General features: G+C 38.9%; 1 protein-coding gene across 11 annotated transcripts in view; it reads right to left on the minus strand.

The window, feature by feature from the left end:
* Positions 1–6,532: 6,532 nt before the first annotated feature.
* JAK2 (Janus kinase 2) overlaps positions 6,533–15,372 on the minus strand; it is a 97,054-nt gene continuing 88,214 nt past the window's right edge. For 8 of the 11 annotated variants that reach the window (XM_063319328.1, XM_063319321.1, XM_063319322.1 and 5 more), the window contains 3 exons: positions 13,896–13,999; positions 7,710–7,820; positions 6,533–6,805 (listed from right to left, as the gene is read on the minus strand). In XM_063319328.1, coding sequence (XP_063175398.1) covers positions 6,760–6,805; positions 7,710–7,820; positions 13,896–13,999 — 261 coding nt within the window. In that variant the 3' untranslated portion in view covers positions 6,533–6,759. Of the gene's footprint in view, positions 6,806–7,709; positions 7,821–9,805; positions 14,000–15,372 lie in introns of those variants that run through there. The other 3 variants (XM_063319330.1, XM_063319331.1, XM_063319332.1) reach the window with 3 other exon arrangements.

The raw sequence follows: 15,372 nt of genomic DNA on the forward strand, positions 1-15,372 counted from the left end.
AGAGAGGTAAAAAAACCCTCTTAGTTCATTATATATTCATTATATGCTATTGTTCATTATATATTAATAGATAACTAGAATATATGTGTATGTACACACATACTAGAATGAGTTTATTACATAGTAATGCAAGAGGATAGGAAACAGGAATAGCTAGATGTCTTAAATCATATTCAAAATCATGTCTTAATTGGCGCAATAGAGATTCGGTTGGACAGTTCATAGAGACAAGTGCGGTCTGTTCAGGAAGGATAGCTAGGACTAAAAGGCTATTTCAAGGATGAATATACTTATTCTTTAGTCCAGAAGGGCTAACGGAGGCTTGAGGGAGTAAATATTTCCCAGTAAAAGCAATATTGCTGTCATGTAGGGGACTATGGTAGGCTGTAAATAAAGAAGATAATGGAGATGAGCCTTTCACTGGGTGACCAAAGGACTTATCAAAAGCATAAAAACTTCATACTAATGGGAAATTTCAATTATTGTTCTGACGATGAAGCAATACAGAAGTACACGGGGTATCCAGAAAATTCTGGAAAGGTGTTGAAGCACTCTGCAGAAGATGGAGAGACCAACTGGAGTGCAATGTGCTGTTTAATTACAACCACTGCCACAGATCTGGCTGAGAATGTGGACATGGTGGGCATCATAAGAAAGAATGACCATCACATAGTCATCATTTCTAGGAAAGAAAGGAGCGTTAAAACAAATCATGACATAGAGAAGTAAAAAAGATAAAAACCTAATGTCTCCCCCCATGCTCCAGTATTGACTGAAGTTACCAAGTGCAATCGACCAGCACAACTGCACTGGTGATCTAGGGCTGAGAACTGATACTAGGCTAATGTCGCAGACGAGTGGAATGCTCCTCACTTGAAAGAGAGAATACATTTTATTGAGGTAAAATAATAATTTGACAGAATTCAATAACTTTCATGGAATTTAACAAAGTTTAACAGTGGTTTGGCAAGGTTCAGTAAGTTTGATGGCAAGGTTTACCTTATTAATTACTCATGGAAGAAACATACAAAGGAAAATTGAGTTAGAATTGAGTTAAAGTGATTCACACAGAGTCAGGAGATGCAAAGAGCAGGGAAGACCCTCCCCTTGAGTCACAAGGTTCAGAGCGGACCCCCTTGCTTTCTAAACTCCTTATGGAACCTAGGTGCAGCTGAGTCCAACCTTAGTCTCAGACTTGGACAACGGTTTATGCCTAATGGAATTACCTGTACAATGTTTACAATAATATTGAATAGCTATAGGGATTAGTAGTATTTAATTAGTATCAATTCAGCATGCTATCAGCCACTTGCAGAGGATCTGTGGTAGGTAAGGGATCTCTCCGTCTGGGGTACGGAAGGGTCTCAGGTAAGGCATCTCAGATCCTGAGAGGTGCCCCTGTGGGAGGGGAGAGCTGCCTGGCGCGCAGGCCAGCTGCGACTCAGGGAGAGCTCAAGCTGGGCCCATCCGGGTGGTAATATTTATAGGTAACATAGACAAGATAGATGTCTTCAGTTTAGCTCTGGTGTCTTGTTCTGTACAGTGGTTATCTTGCGCTTCTGGGTTTTGAAACCACCTTTGGAAATATTTTTCGGAGGCATCGTCACTCCCTCATACGTGACCCAGGAGCTTTCCACCTCGCAGCTTCACCCCAGGGCGCGGGGCCGGTTGCCCCTCAGTCAGCCTGAGCCAGGGTATGGCTGGGGCTCAAGTGTGTCCATCTCAGCTCAGGAAAGAACAATTTACAGACAGCTTGTTAAGGTGGGTGTTTGCACCCTCCCCAGGCTATGACCACAGAATCATTGACATTCCCAACCTGTGGGAATTCAAAGAGGACAAGAAAGTTTTCAGGTAGTAGGAAAAAAAATATATATAAACTCTTTAATAAGTGGACAGAGAGTTACAGATCAGTCAGTCTGACTGTAATTCAGGGGGCAAGAGGAAATGTAGCAAACAGTCAAATAAACAACATGCAGGTACTTAGAAGATGATGAAGAACAACCATCATGGATTTAAAAATAAGAAACAAAAACCAAATCTTGTGGCTAGGTAAGACGTTATACATCTTGGCATCAAAACTGACAATCCTTGCGAATAAGACAAGGTAACACAAACTGAACTAAACTATTAATAAGAGGAGTGCTGTCGCACCCTCTTGGTGTGAGGTTCCAGGCATTTATCGAAGGTGTGCTGTCAAGGAGCAGAGACAGACCAAACTGAGTTCAGAGCATCCTCTCTTTGGTCCGGTACTATTTGACATCTTCATTAGTTCCTTGCAAGAAGGAAGAGAGACAATGAAGATGCAGAAAGAACTAGACAAAACATGCAGAGGAATTTGCAGATGGCATTAAGAAGGAAGGGGCTGGAATTATGGTGGAGGAGTTCAGACTGATCTTAAAAATTAGGGAAATTATTTCCTAAACTAAGGAATAATCAAAAACATAAATAGAAGGGGTGTCTGTCTATACAGAAGAATCTGGAGTTGTAGATGATCACAGAATGAGATAACAATATCACATTATAAAACCAGGCAAACATCATACAGAGATATACAAATGAGAATCTTAACTGTAAGAGATGTGGGAATAAATAAGGCCTGCGGTACCATGCCCAGTTTGGGACACCACGATTCAGGAAGGAAGAAGTCTGTAAAACATTAACAAGAATTATCAAAGATATAGAAAATATGGCTTTTAAAGAAAGTATGTAGAAATAGCAGTTCTTTAATACAGAGCAAAGGCTGAGGAAAGAACTTGCAGAAGTCTTCGGCTACATAAAGGTAGCGGTAAAGATGAAAGAAATTTTACAAAGTCAGTGTAAGACAAAGAGCAATGTGTTTAGCCTATAGAAATATATTTTAGAATCTGAAAAGACTTCTTCAGAGCAAGGCAAAGTAATCACTGGAATAGACTTCCCGTACAGGTTGTGGGATCCTCACTGGATATTGGATAAATATTTATCAAGAACGACTTCAATATGGCAGGAGAGGTAGATCTGCAAAGATATAAACAACCCCTAATCCCTTTCCCAGGATCTTACAATTATGACTTTTTTATAAATAGCAGAAAACTATCATTTTGGGATACTTAGTAAGTGGTATGTGGTACGATAAAAGGACTTGATTATGATCACCTGATTCAATCTCCCTGTCCATTAGTCTAAACTATACATTTATACTGAAAAGAAACTTAGGCCAGTTCCTTTAAAAGCCATTTGACAGTCCTCGTATCTAAGGAATTTTCTCTCACTTTGGGAATTCTCCTGTGATTTCTGAAAGATTTGCGAAACTTTTCTGCCCCCATTTAGTAATTCAGTTTGCAGTGGGATTGCAACCTGTTTGGTCCTTAATGGAGAAGTTCTTTTAGTCTTTTTTTTTTTTTTTCATTTGCTATCAAAATATCCTTTTAAATAGTAATATCTTCGGCTAAGCAAATAGAAGGATTTATGTCCTTACATCAGATGCTCTTCTGTTGAAGGCTGAAGCCAAGCTTAGGTTTAACATGAGATTTTATTCCAGGCCTTTTCAGAGGTAAGAACCTGCATGCACTTAATTGTAAGCTTCACACGTCCTATACGGAATCTGCTGTACATTGGCTAGATGTTAAGTTTGATTCACCTTTTTAATTGATAGATCAGTATTTCTGAGGAGAAGCCACTTCTTACAGTGGCCTGACTCAGAGTTTTTAATGACATAGTTAGAAAAGCCCATTGATCTGATTAGAGCTCAATCGGCTGTAGCTCAGGCAACGCATCTAGCATCCACATTTAATAGCTGTTCTTTTCAACTCCTCTTGATGTAATTGTTTAGCTTTTGTTGTTTCATCGTTCAGGTTAGATGCACTCAGTAACACACAAGATGATTGCTAACTGGAGTTCTTGTTGGGGGGAAATAACTGCAATTTTAAATGAATTGCAATACATTTGAGCTATATACTCAGTTATATTTAACTAATTTAAATATCTGATTTGTTAATGCTTAATTTCTTAAAAAAGTTTTACAAAAGCTTTCTAAAATTTTTTATGCATATATAAAGACTAAAGTTAAAATGAGTTGTCTAGGTTTAGTAAAACAGTAGTCATGATTACAGCAGCAAAGCAAAATCACTAATAGCTATTACATTTGTAGGATTCTTTTTTCTTTTTAAGAAATCAGTAATATGGTGGCAGCTGTATTACAGAGGGAATGAAATAACATCTTAATTTTCTCCCACCACGTAGCGTCCAATCACGCACCACCCAGCTAAAACTGATTGTATGTACCTAAAATATACACTGATCACACACTTTGGACTCGGAGAGGATTTTTCTGCTATCCTTATTTAGGTAGTCTGACTTGCAGCAATCCTGATACAACTCTGCAATAATATCCTTTTTCCTTCCAGCATACTTAATCCAGCTTTTAGTTCTCACATTTCCAGTTCTTCTGAGGGTCTTTTACAAGGTGGTAGGTGTATTTATTGAAGTCATCTGACGTAATTACATTCTTATTATTGCATATCGTTAAAAAGAAACAATTTCTTTGAGATCTCTTATCTCTATAATCAGGTTTATCTCCACAGATGCACTAGTTGAAGACCCAGGATTGACTGAAAATTTTATGTTTTCCATTCCGTCGTTTGTAGCGCAAGCAAAGTATGTTTGACATCTTCCTCTCTGTTCAACCGTGCAATTTGAAGGTCTGACAATACAGACAAAAGAAAGCAAGGTAAAGATGAGAATTTGAATAAAAATGTGTTTTGGAGAGATCCAAAAGTTTTGCCTAGGTGCCTAAGGGAGATGTGCTTATAAAAGATGGCTAGAGTTTTCATTCTAAACTTAAAATCCTTAAAACTCGTTCTTAGTTGAAAAGAAAACTGATTCTTAGTTTTAAAGCCACCTCAGTTTCGTAGATGTTCCTGTTTCTTGAGTCCCTGTGCACTCCTCTGGCTTTCGTTGATGCCCCAAACACTTTTTTTTAGCAAGTGGTTTGGTGGCTGTTTCCGATGGCAAAGCCTGACTCAGTGCCAGGGAAGTGTTTGGTTTCCTACATGGCACCGACGGCTCTGCCTCAGCAGGCCCTCAGTCTGGTGGATGAGGTCAGTAGTGGAAAACACGGGCTGAAATGGCAGTATGCTTCTGTTGGGGTGAGGGCAGGTAACAAACCCTTTGACGTTGCTAAGCTTAATGTATTAAACCAAGCACGGGACAGGCTTTTCACTCGCTCATGTTGCACACCCATATACAACCACCTGAGACCAGCCCCAATGATGGCCACCACACGCCAGCAGAGTTAAGCCCAGGGGACCGCCTCGCTCCTTCCCAGCGGCCTCACTGCAGGGCTCAGTTCCCAGCTGGAGCAGCTGCACCTCAGCCACATCTTGCCTCTGTGCGGGGCTGGGCTTCCACGCTCCCTGCCACACACCTCCCTGACGGATGGCGGCACAGGGAGCTCACGCTCTGCTCCCCTCCCGCCCCAAAGCAAAGCTTTGCCTTTGCCAACAGTCACGATCCTGGTTGGCCTGCTCCAAATCTTTGTACACTTACCAACCGAGCGCACTAGTGGGAGACGCTGATTGACCAGCTCTGGAGCCACAGGTCCCCAAGGGCCGAACGGCCCCAATACAGCAGGCTGAAGCTCCTCTAGGGGCAGCCTCTTTCTTCTGTGTCATATTGGTCCTGTAACAGCACGGCTGCCCAGGCACCTGCAACATGGGATGGCCTTTGTAAGGAGGTCGTGATATCCCTATATCAACTTCCTTGTAGCCTTAGAGTTATGCACCTTACAGCAAAATAACAAAATCTTGCTTAGTCCTGAGAAACAAAGAGCATATCCAGTACCTTGCTGACATGCAAGTGTTCCTTATTCAGATCTCTGTGGATTTGAAATTTAAGTTACACCTCACAAAGACCTTTCAATACTGGATACCATTCTGCTTTCCACTCATCACTAATTTCTTCTGCTGAGAAAAAAATACTAGTTAAGGGTACGGATGCAAAAAGTAGGGAAGCTTGATCCCAGCTATCCTTTCATCAAACTACATTCTCATGTTATAAATACAACCTCATGCTCCTGAATTCCAGTTCATGCTCCAGTAATCTGCAGTTTTGGTTTAGAAGCTCAGATATGCTTTCTGTAGCTTTTGGTGTTGTTCCCTGGCAATTGCAATTTATCTCAATTAGTTCATTTTTTTTAATGATAGCATTAGAAAAAAAACCAACAAAAAAACCCCTCTCTGCCACCTGCCAGAATCTTCCCCACAGCCACGTTGCAGAAGGATGCACTCCCGAAGGACAAGCCCAGGGCTCACAAAGGCCTCACAGAAGCGTCCCCTACACAATGCCTGGTTGTCACACAGCTGCATGGAGACTCGGGGATCCTCCTCCCCTTACACCTCCACACGTGCCTGGCAGAGCCATCAAGCCTTGCTCCCAGCACTGCAGACCATATCTGCCTTGGGATCTGCGTGTCCGTTGACCTGACGGCAACAACCGTGAACCAGAACTACAAGATACGCGAACACCCGCCAACTCCTCCTTGAAGCACCCAGGCTTTTGGTTTTGCCTGCTGCGATGGCCAGCCTTTCTGCCGTCCCCATGGGCACGCGGGGGGATGCTGCGTGGCGGCACAGGGCAGAGGCACATCCTGGGCACCAGCCTCCCGGTTCCACCAGCAACTCCGGCACGACGGGGCAGCGCCAGCAGGTCCCAAACTGCCCCAGAACCCCCGCTGTTCAACTTTGCCTTTCTTCTGTTCAGTGCTGTAATGCTTTGGAGTTAGCACTACTCCAAATGTAGCTCAAACACACTCAAACTGCAGTTTGATACTCTAGGAAAGAGTAAAAAAAAAAATGACCTGGTTTAGCCTGGAGAAGAGGAGGCTGAGGGGAGACCTTATCACCCTCTACAACTACCTGAAAGGAGGTTGTAGAGAGATGGGGGCTGACCTCTTCTCCCTGGTGACAAGTGATAGGACGAGGGGAAATGGGTTCAAGTTACGTCAGGGGAGGTTTAGATTAGATATTAGGAGACATTTTTTCACTGAAAGTGTTATTAAACATTGGAATAGGCTGCCCAGGGAGGTGGTGGATTCACCATCCCTGGAGGTGTTTAAAAAAAGGGTAGATGGGGCACTTAGGGACATGGTTTAGAAGTGGCTCTTGTCAGGGTAGGCTAAAGGTTGGACTCGATGATCTTAAAGGTCCCTTCCAACCTCAACAATTCTATGATTCTATGACAGGACCATGCCTTTCAAATCTTATGGCTTAACGAAACATTTTCCAGATTTAATTCTTGCAGTCCTGTTTCCTTTGACCCGTTTGCATCACTGGTATCTGGCTCTGTGAAATGCATGCATGGGGTTATTATACACCTGGATTTCTCCAAGTTCTATCTTTCAGTCACATTTTTTTTGACTTTAATATGAGAATTTTTGCTGTCTAGGCTGCTGTTTGCCTTCAAATTCATATTCTCTAGAGTTAATACTGGGTAGCGTATCACATGCTTCACACGAGTGCAAGTCAGATGTGCAGCGCAGCCCCGAACTGTGGGTTGTGTGGATTTCCGAGAGCAGCCACCTCCCAGACAAACACAGGAATTAACCCAAACAGAAATCACGTTTGGCCCTGTAGCACCAAGCTTTCTGTTGCTCACGTGCTCCACAGTCCTTTCACGCATTTCCAATGAGAAATTCTAGAAAAATATACGGCAACTCAATGTGCGCATGCACTTACCTTCTCAAATGCAAACCTTTTTCTGGCTTAACTCCAGAACAGGACACACTACCACCCAGAGTTCCAGAACTGTCAGGGCGCTCAGCATTTTTTCGGAGTCTCAGAAGAAACCTTGACAAATGGAATAAAGTTGCATTGCATGAAGAACTCCCACTGAGTTAAATATTCCTCTGCAGAAGCAGTGTAATTCAGAGGAGAGGTTGGTTGCTTAACAGAACTAATAATAAAAACAATCATGTCTCAGGTAAGACTTGGGCAGAACGCAAATGTCAAAATCGGATCCTAAAAGAACAGCTCCGTTACCACACAGACTTTCAGTAGTGATCCTACTTTGTTGCAGAGACCACTATTTGACTACTTGACTTTTTTTTTTTTTCCTAAGTTTATGTGGATGTGAGCTTCTTTTTTTATAAGTTCACTAAAAGTTTCACTTCTTTACAACAAAAAAGGGAAAACATCTAGAAGAAACATAAGCAATGCAGAGTTGTTTCTATACATGAGTTGCTTTGTTTTTTTTGACTGATACTCTTCAATGAGCTGAAGTTTTATGGCACAGCTGCATATAGAAAATGCAACTGAATACACAGAAAAACAGGCACACAGCAAATTAGCTATTGCAGTCTTGCAGAAGTTTAAGGTAGTACCTCAGTTTAGTATGTTACTCATTTTTTCTCATTCCCTGAAAAAAACCCAACCAAGAAACCCAACACAACACAGTTCACTAGAGTTCAATACTTTCTGTGCTGCAGAATTAATTTAACTAACAGTTCTCGAATCCTTTCCACTCCTGGATGTTTCTGCTTTGCTCAAAAAAATTAGTCACATAAAACTTGAAGAATTTTAAGCTTTACCTCCTTCTTCTGCTTTTATTAGTATTACTTAACTATAACCTTAGTATTTAAGGTTTCTGCACTTGGTCACAGTAATTGGCATTATATTTATTCATTTGTCTGCATTGCTACGGCAGACTCAGCTGTGTCAGTACCCTGTAACAGGCAAATACCTGAACTAGTAATGCTGTCTTGGTTGCTTTACACAATTAACATAATTAGTTTCTATTTTTTTAATTTTTTTTTTTTAATTTTCTTTTAAATGCCTCCCTGAATCCTTCCTGAAATTATGACATAATATTTTTGGGTAATCTTTGCAAATACTGGACATTCTTATTTCTTTCCTTATTACTATCCACAAAGAATGTTCCACTTTGTCTGACTGCAGTTTGACGGGTTTCTAAACTTATTGCAGAATTCATTAAAATCACTATGACTATTTATCACAAAGTACAAGCAGAACATCACACTATTGCATAACATAAAAATGTACTGAAGGCTATCTTGTGCCATACTTTATGACATAGGGACAACATGATTCATGACGTTTCGACATCTCCTACAGTATTGTCTTCTTCAAACTTTTTCATTTTCCCTGAAATTTGTTCTCTTGAACAATTAAAGATCCGCAATCATGTCAGTAGGTGTTGGGAGGAACAGCAGGAACAGTACATATAGTAACCTTTAAACTTCATTGGGATCATATTTTGTCACATGAAAGAAGTATATATTTGCATCCTCATATTTATATGCATATTTTCCATTTTGCCACTGTCCTCAAAATTTAACAACAGCATTCAACTCTGTTCAAGGTAAGTGGTGGTGGTAATTTTCATGTAAAGTTACCAGAAAGTTGTATGAAAAGATGACAAAGTAATGCAAATCAAGAAGTGGCTTCATAAGAGATTGTGTTAGAAATGCTAAAGAGCTGTAGTTTGAGAATAGGCAATCTCTTAGTGGTCCCTGTCTCAGACTCACTCTCAGTGTTTAGAGAGGAGCAAAGGGAAGTGCTTCTTCATCCCAAAATAATTAGCTTAATGAAAACTTAAAAAACCAACCAACCAACCCACCCCATTCTTCTTGTTAGGGAGTACCCAATATATCACCTTTACTTTGGTACATACAGGTTAAAAGGTAAAACACTACATATGGCTAATCTGGGAAGGTGACAAAGTTGTATGTGCTGTATTCTACCCCTTTAAACAGACCAGCTCTCTTCGATACCGATTTAAATACCAGTAAATAATTTTAGGTATTACATAAAAGAAAATCTTGGCAGGCATGTGCCATTCATTGCATTTAGTTATTTTATTTTCATTATCCAAGCTCAAAAGAAATGCACAGTTCAGTTTCAGCTATCGATACACAGTTTTCTAAAAAATATCCCTTTCATGTTCTCTTCAGCAAACCACGTGTTCAAATGTTTGCCATCCAACCACAAGTAGCAGGTGTTTTCTTCCCCCCGCCCCCCCACAAAGGGACTTTTTCTACTTTAATATAAAGTATTGTAAACCTCTTATTCACAAAGCAAAATTCAGTAGGAAACTTCTTATCCAAACACCTTTTCAAAATTGCCGTCTGGCATGGCACAACCTTAAGCAGTTTCTTTTGGTATAGTAATTCTTGTATTTTTCATTCAGGTTAGGTCTCTGTGAGTATTTTAGATTTAAGGCAGACAAAACACAGTTCAGAAATATATTAGCACATATTTGTCATGGTACGGCATTTTCAACAGACATCAGTTTTTCATAAATCATTGTGCATTTCACATTTTGGAAAGCTTCTTCAGTGTTGAACATCAGCCTTTTTCCATCAGTCTTATTCTTCTACGCTTCGACTTTTGCTCTCAGAACTCCAGACTCCAGGTGTTTGTGATCATACATTCCTGAAAAACCTGCTTTCTTTACAAGAGATAAATTTCTTCCTACTTCAAACAATGACATCTTTTCCCATACATTTCAAGGCAGTTAGTTGGTCAACATCTCAACTAAATGCAACAGTGAAAAACTTAAAATCTGGAAAAAAATAAAATAATTTTTACATATCTCTTTACAATTATATTCATCTGTGCATTTAGCAATAATTATCTCAACTATGGAAGCTTTTAATCAATATTAGGACTTGACAAGAATATGGGTTTCTTTTCCTGAAAATTCATTCCTCCTCTGGCTTATTACATGACTGTTGCAAGGTGTGGAATATATTTAAAAACTAATTTTGAAACTTAACATACCTACACTGATAGACAACAAGCCAATATTACACTAGACAATACCTGTTTGCAGAGATTCCATAAGATATATTGTGCACTTACAGAAAAATTCTTTCATTTCAAATATAAGTGCAAAGCAGTTAATATTTTAATTCTACATCATAGCAGCAGTCAGGTATGCATAAATCATCACTTTTTCTACAAAAAAAAAAAATCACAGCGTTTTGGGTAGCATAATGATTACACTAAAGTATGACAAATGCAATGCCAACTGAAGAAAGTTTCTAAAACAAAAAACCAAGTCTGTTAATACAAGGGCTATATAAAACTACGGCGTTATACAATGCTACTGTAGATCTGAGAGCTTTCAAAATGCAGTGTTTTTTGTTTGCTTTTTAAAATGGTTACTACAATTGGCAGTAGCAAATTCAGCAAAATCACTGGATTTACCTCCTCAACAGCTTTTTGAGAAAACCATTCAGTCTGCTCCAGGACCCAACATTGACGCTGCAGATGATCACACATCCCCTGAGAGTCCTAAGCACTACTTGGTCCTATTCACCCAGCTAAGGATACTCATCCTGAACGATCAAGCCCTTTGCACAGACAGACTTGTTACAAAAGACTGTATGTTCCTGACCAACAGCACAAAATTATACTGCAGTGTAAAGATATGGCTTTCTCTAAAAATTATAAAGTATTAAAGTAAAAAAAAAATAATTCACAAGACACTTAAAAATTATCCTTGAGTTCAACACTATATTTATGCAATCAAATAGACTAGGTAATCAGTCATACTGTAGTAGAACAAGAAAAAGACTTTTTATTCACTTGGAAAAATATCAGACTGGAAGATCTTTTCATTGCATTACACAAACTTCCCTGAGATTTTTACATAAATTATGTTTAGTCTACTATATACTGGAAACCAGTTAGCTACTGAGTGTCATACACTGCAAATTTTACATAATTCCTGCATATGTTATTCCAGCTAAAATGCTGTTTCAATGCTTTAAAGCTTTATCTTCTTTTGTTACAAAAAATACGGACACACAATTGAGACTACAAATGCAAAGACATCTTTTGCACAAAATTTTAAATCTTCAAAGCAATGTATAGAAACAGAGAAAACAGATGTTAAATTGAACAAAGCACTTTAAAAGTTATCTGCTTAAAACTGATTATGAAAGTAGTTTAAAAAAATTAACTATGCAAGTGCTTGGTGGCAAGAAATCCAATAGAAGCATTATTAAACGCAGTGAGCAGAAAGAAGGCTGATGCTGCCCTCCTCATTTAGCAATCTCCCTATTATAAAAATCATAATTTTGTATGAGTGATGCCAGGAGAGAAACATCATAGTGGTACAAAACACTGCTATACTGGCACTATGTTACACCAAGTAAGGGTTGGGTTTGTTTTTTTTTTATTTTTTAAAGTTGAGGTACTTAAACTTCTGGTAAGATGGATATACTTAACCACAAATCTTAAGGAGGCCCCATAGTGAAAGTAACTCCTCTGCTTCACTGAGTCACTGCCACAGATTTTAAAAATGAACATTTAATTTTAAATACAAAATGGATGTCAGGTCAGTTTGCCAAGCTGTATATCCCCATAACTGAACTTCTCTCAGCGAAAGTCCAAGAAGAACAAGCATCGTACTTTGCAAACAATAATGCTTAAGAATAAGTAAAAACAACAAAAAAAGATTATTTGAACTAAAAATAAACAAACTGCAACTGCTACTGCTTTGTGATATGAGATTATCCCCAAGTTTCATGCCTGAAGGCAAACCGAAGAGTTGTCTTGTCCATAAATTTTTGTTAGACTTATTTCAAAAGTCAAATGATACAGCATAAGTAATCTGTTCAGGTAGCTCGGATCTCCTTCCAGTTCTCAGTAACTGGGATCACGTCCTTGCCCCCCGCTGAGTGTGGAGCAATTGCAATTGTAATTCCTCCTTCCAAATAGTCTTAGGTTGGGTATCATCACAGAAAGAAACAGAAGGTAACTTGAGCCACTTCATTACAAAATAGACTAGACGTTGTGACTGGCTGTGTCAGATACTGGGCATAAGCATTCCTTTTTCTGTACTGGAAGGAAGGTATACGGTGATCATCTTAACAGCAAAGCGAAGAACTGTGAAATGGAGGGCATTTTCTAGGTTTTTAATTCTGCTTTAAAAAGTTTCAAATTTATAGATACACTTACGACTGCATGAAAATTACAAAGATGGAAAGAATAAAAGAGCAGCATTTAAAAGCAGTATGTTTAGCTTTTTCATATTCAGAAACAAAGTGAAGACACTGCCTTGTATAAAATGTCTTCACTTCTACTTGTTATCACTGCATCTTCAATTATATAAAGGGAATCTAATAGTACTCAGAGGAAAAGAAGTGTAAGAAAAACTGGATAACGTGTTTGCTTTTCTATTTTAAGTTAAAATTTTCATATCAATGAGTAGGTTTTCTGGCTCTCCAAATTAAGAACAATTTGCTCCCTTTCCCTCAAAATACTTACAGTACATCACACAGCCTATTACATCTCTTTGCATATATTGCTGGCTGAGAACTGATTCAGACAGGCACATTAGAAGTTTCTGGGTTACATAACCACTTCTATTTTGTTATACAGAGAAGCCATTTCTGCATCAACAATGAAAAAATTATAAACCTGTATTAACAAACGCAAGCCCTTGTGCAACAGACAAAACAGGGTGCCAAGTCACTATACACTCAGTATGAAAAGACTAGAAGTCTCTTCCGTGCATCTCCGTTTCAACAAGGAAATACACTGTCTTTTCATCTCTTAATCTCTATGCATTTTAAGTCACCTCTTTTTTGCATTGCCAAGTAAGGCAAATAATGGTGTTGCAGACTGACCATATATTAGATTATTTTACTTAGAAAAATAACTTCTCTCCCTATTGAAAATTTCAGCATGTTCTCATAGTAACAAATATATCCTGATAAAGAAAACCAGCAGGATTCCCCAGTATGCAGATTGAGATAGGGTATTTGCCACACAGATTTCACTTCCAGCAAAGGTAAGATGCACGTGTGTACATATGTCAATTATACACAGCAAACCAAGTACATTTGGTTCTGCATTCCAACACATCCTGTGAACGAGGGACAGTTTTCTCACCCGCCCATGTTATCCCTTATATGATCCACTCGCTGAGCGAGATCCCTAAAGGTGGGACGCTGGGTAACATTATTGTTCCAGCATTCGTTCATGATAGCATAAATCTGGAGAAGAAACAAAGAAAATCAGTATTAGGTAAACAGATGCTACAAACAGTTGATAGCTACTTTGAACTGGCCCAAAGACCATCCAACTTAACCTTCGGCTTCCAAGCAACAGTGGCACGAAGAGCTGGCCTGAAGTCTTGCTGTATACCAATCAGTTTATCTGCTTGATCCCAATGACAGCAAGAAGTGAGGACCACTAGCTCTGCTAAAGCTCTTTAAGAGGAGGTTTTGGGCTTTTTTAAAGTTAGTATGGAAATTCACTCAGCTAGTTTTTGAAACTTTGAAGAGACTTAGGTTATTTTGTGAAGTTTTTATCTTCCTCGCTCTTGTATTTTGCAAAGCTCAAAAATGTTTAAAATGACAAATGCTTTACAAGTCTGACCAAAAATAAGATTTACAAAAACAGCAATACTAAATTAAGCTTTCCTTGTAACGTCAACATACACTTCTCCACATTTGTATACTAAATTTTTAATTATTCTTTATACATAATCAGAAATAAGCCAGAAAAGTTACTGCGCAAACGGCACCCACTTCTAGAAGTAGATTTAAATGATTTTTGGAAGATATTTCCATTACAATAGGCATTTGGAAACAGTTCACTCTTTCCCAGACGTGTACCTGATACCTAGTCACAAAACAACTTGCCAAGCTCTTCACCTGTCCTCTTCTCACTAATTTAACCCAGACAATTATTACCAACTTATCATACTTCCAATCATTTTTTTACATGTCGCTTAAGAATAACCTGCATGGCTGCCAGGAAAAAAAGTTATCATCTGTTCCTTATTTTCCAGCAAATCTGAAGCTCCTGCATTGACCAAGCTGCTTTAGACCCAAGTCTCAAGCCACTTGTGAGCTACAGACATCTGGAAGATTTAATATCTGTGAAAACCGGCCTTTTAGGATGAAAATGGGAAGAGTTTCTGACAAGAGAGACATTTCCATCTTGCTTTGATATCTGAAGAAATGTCAGACATTGAAACCTTTGCATTAGTTCAGATACAGTTTCAGTAAAACAGATTATGTATTACCCTATACAAATGACATTCAGGTTATCTACAAAAAGCCAGACTTCCGTAATTCAACAATTGTTGTACTCACACATACAATGCAAGAAAGGTTACTTCAGAGACTTCTCTTTTGATTCCCTATAAACTATTTCTTCCCCTATGGCTTCCCTGCCATACCTGTACAATTCCTTCTCTTCTCTACGAGACCACGTGACCCTGATCTCTACTCTGTCTCCAGTTTTGAACAGATTATTTCTCAAACTATTGCTGAGTGTGCTTGACTTTAAAGAGATGCAACAATTGATCTGAGCTGGAAGTTACACATGTTAAAAAGCATACCTATTTTACTTATTTTCC

Source organism: Chroicocephalus ridibundus, chromosome Z (assembly GCF_963924245.1).
Source record: "Chroicocephalus ridibundus chromosome Z, bChrRid1.1, whole genome shotgun sequence".
Classification (NCBI taxonomy): domain Eukaryota; kingdom Metazoa; phylum Chordata; class Aves; order Charadriiformes; family Laridae; genus Chroicocephalus; species Chroicocephalus ridibundus.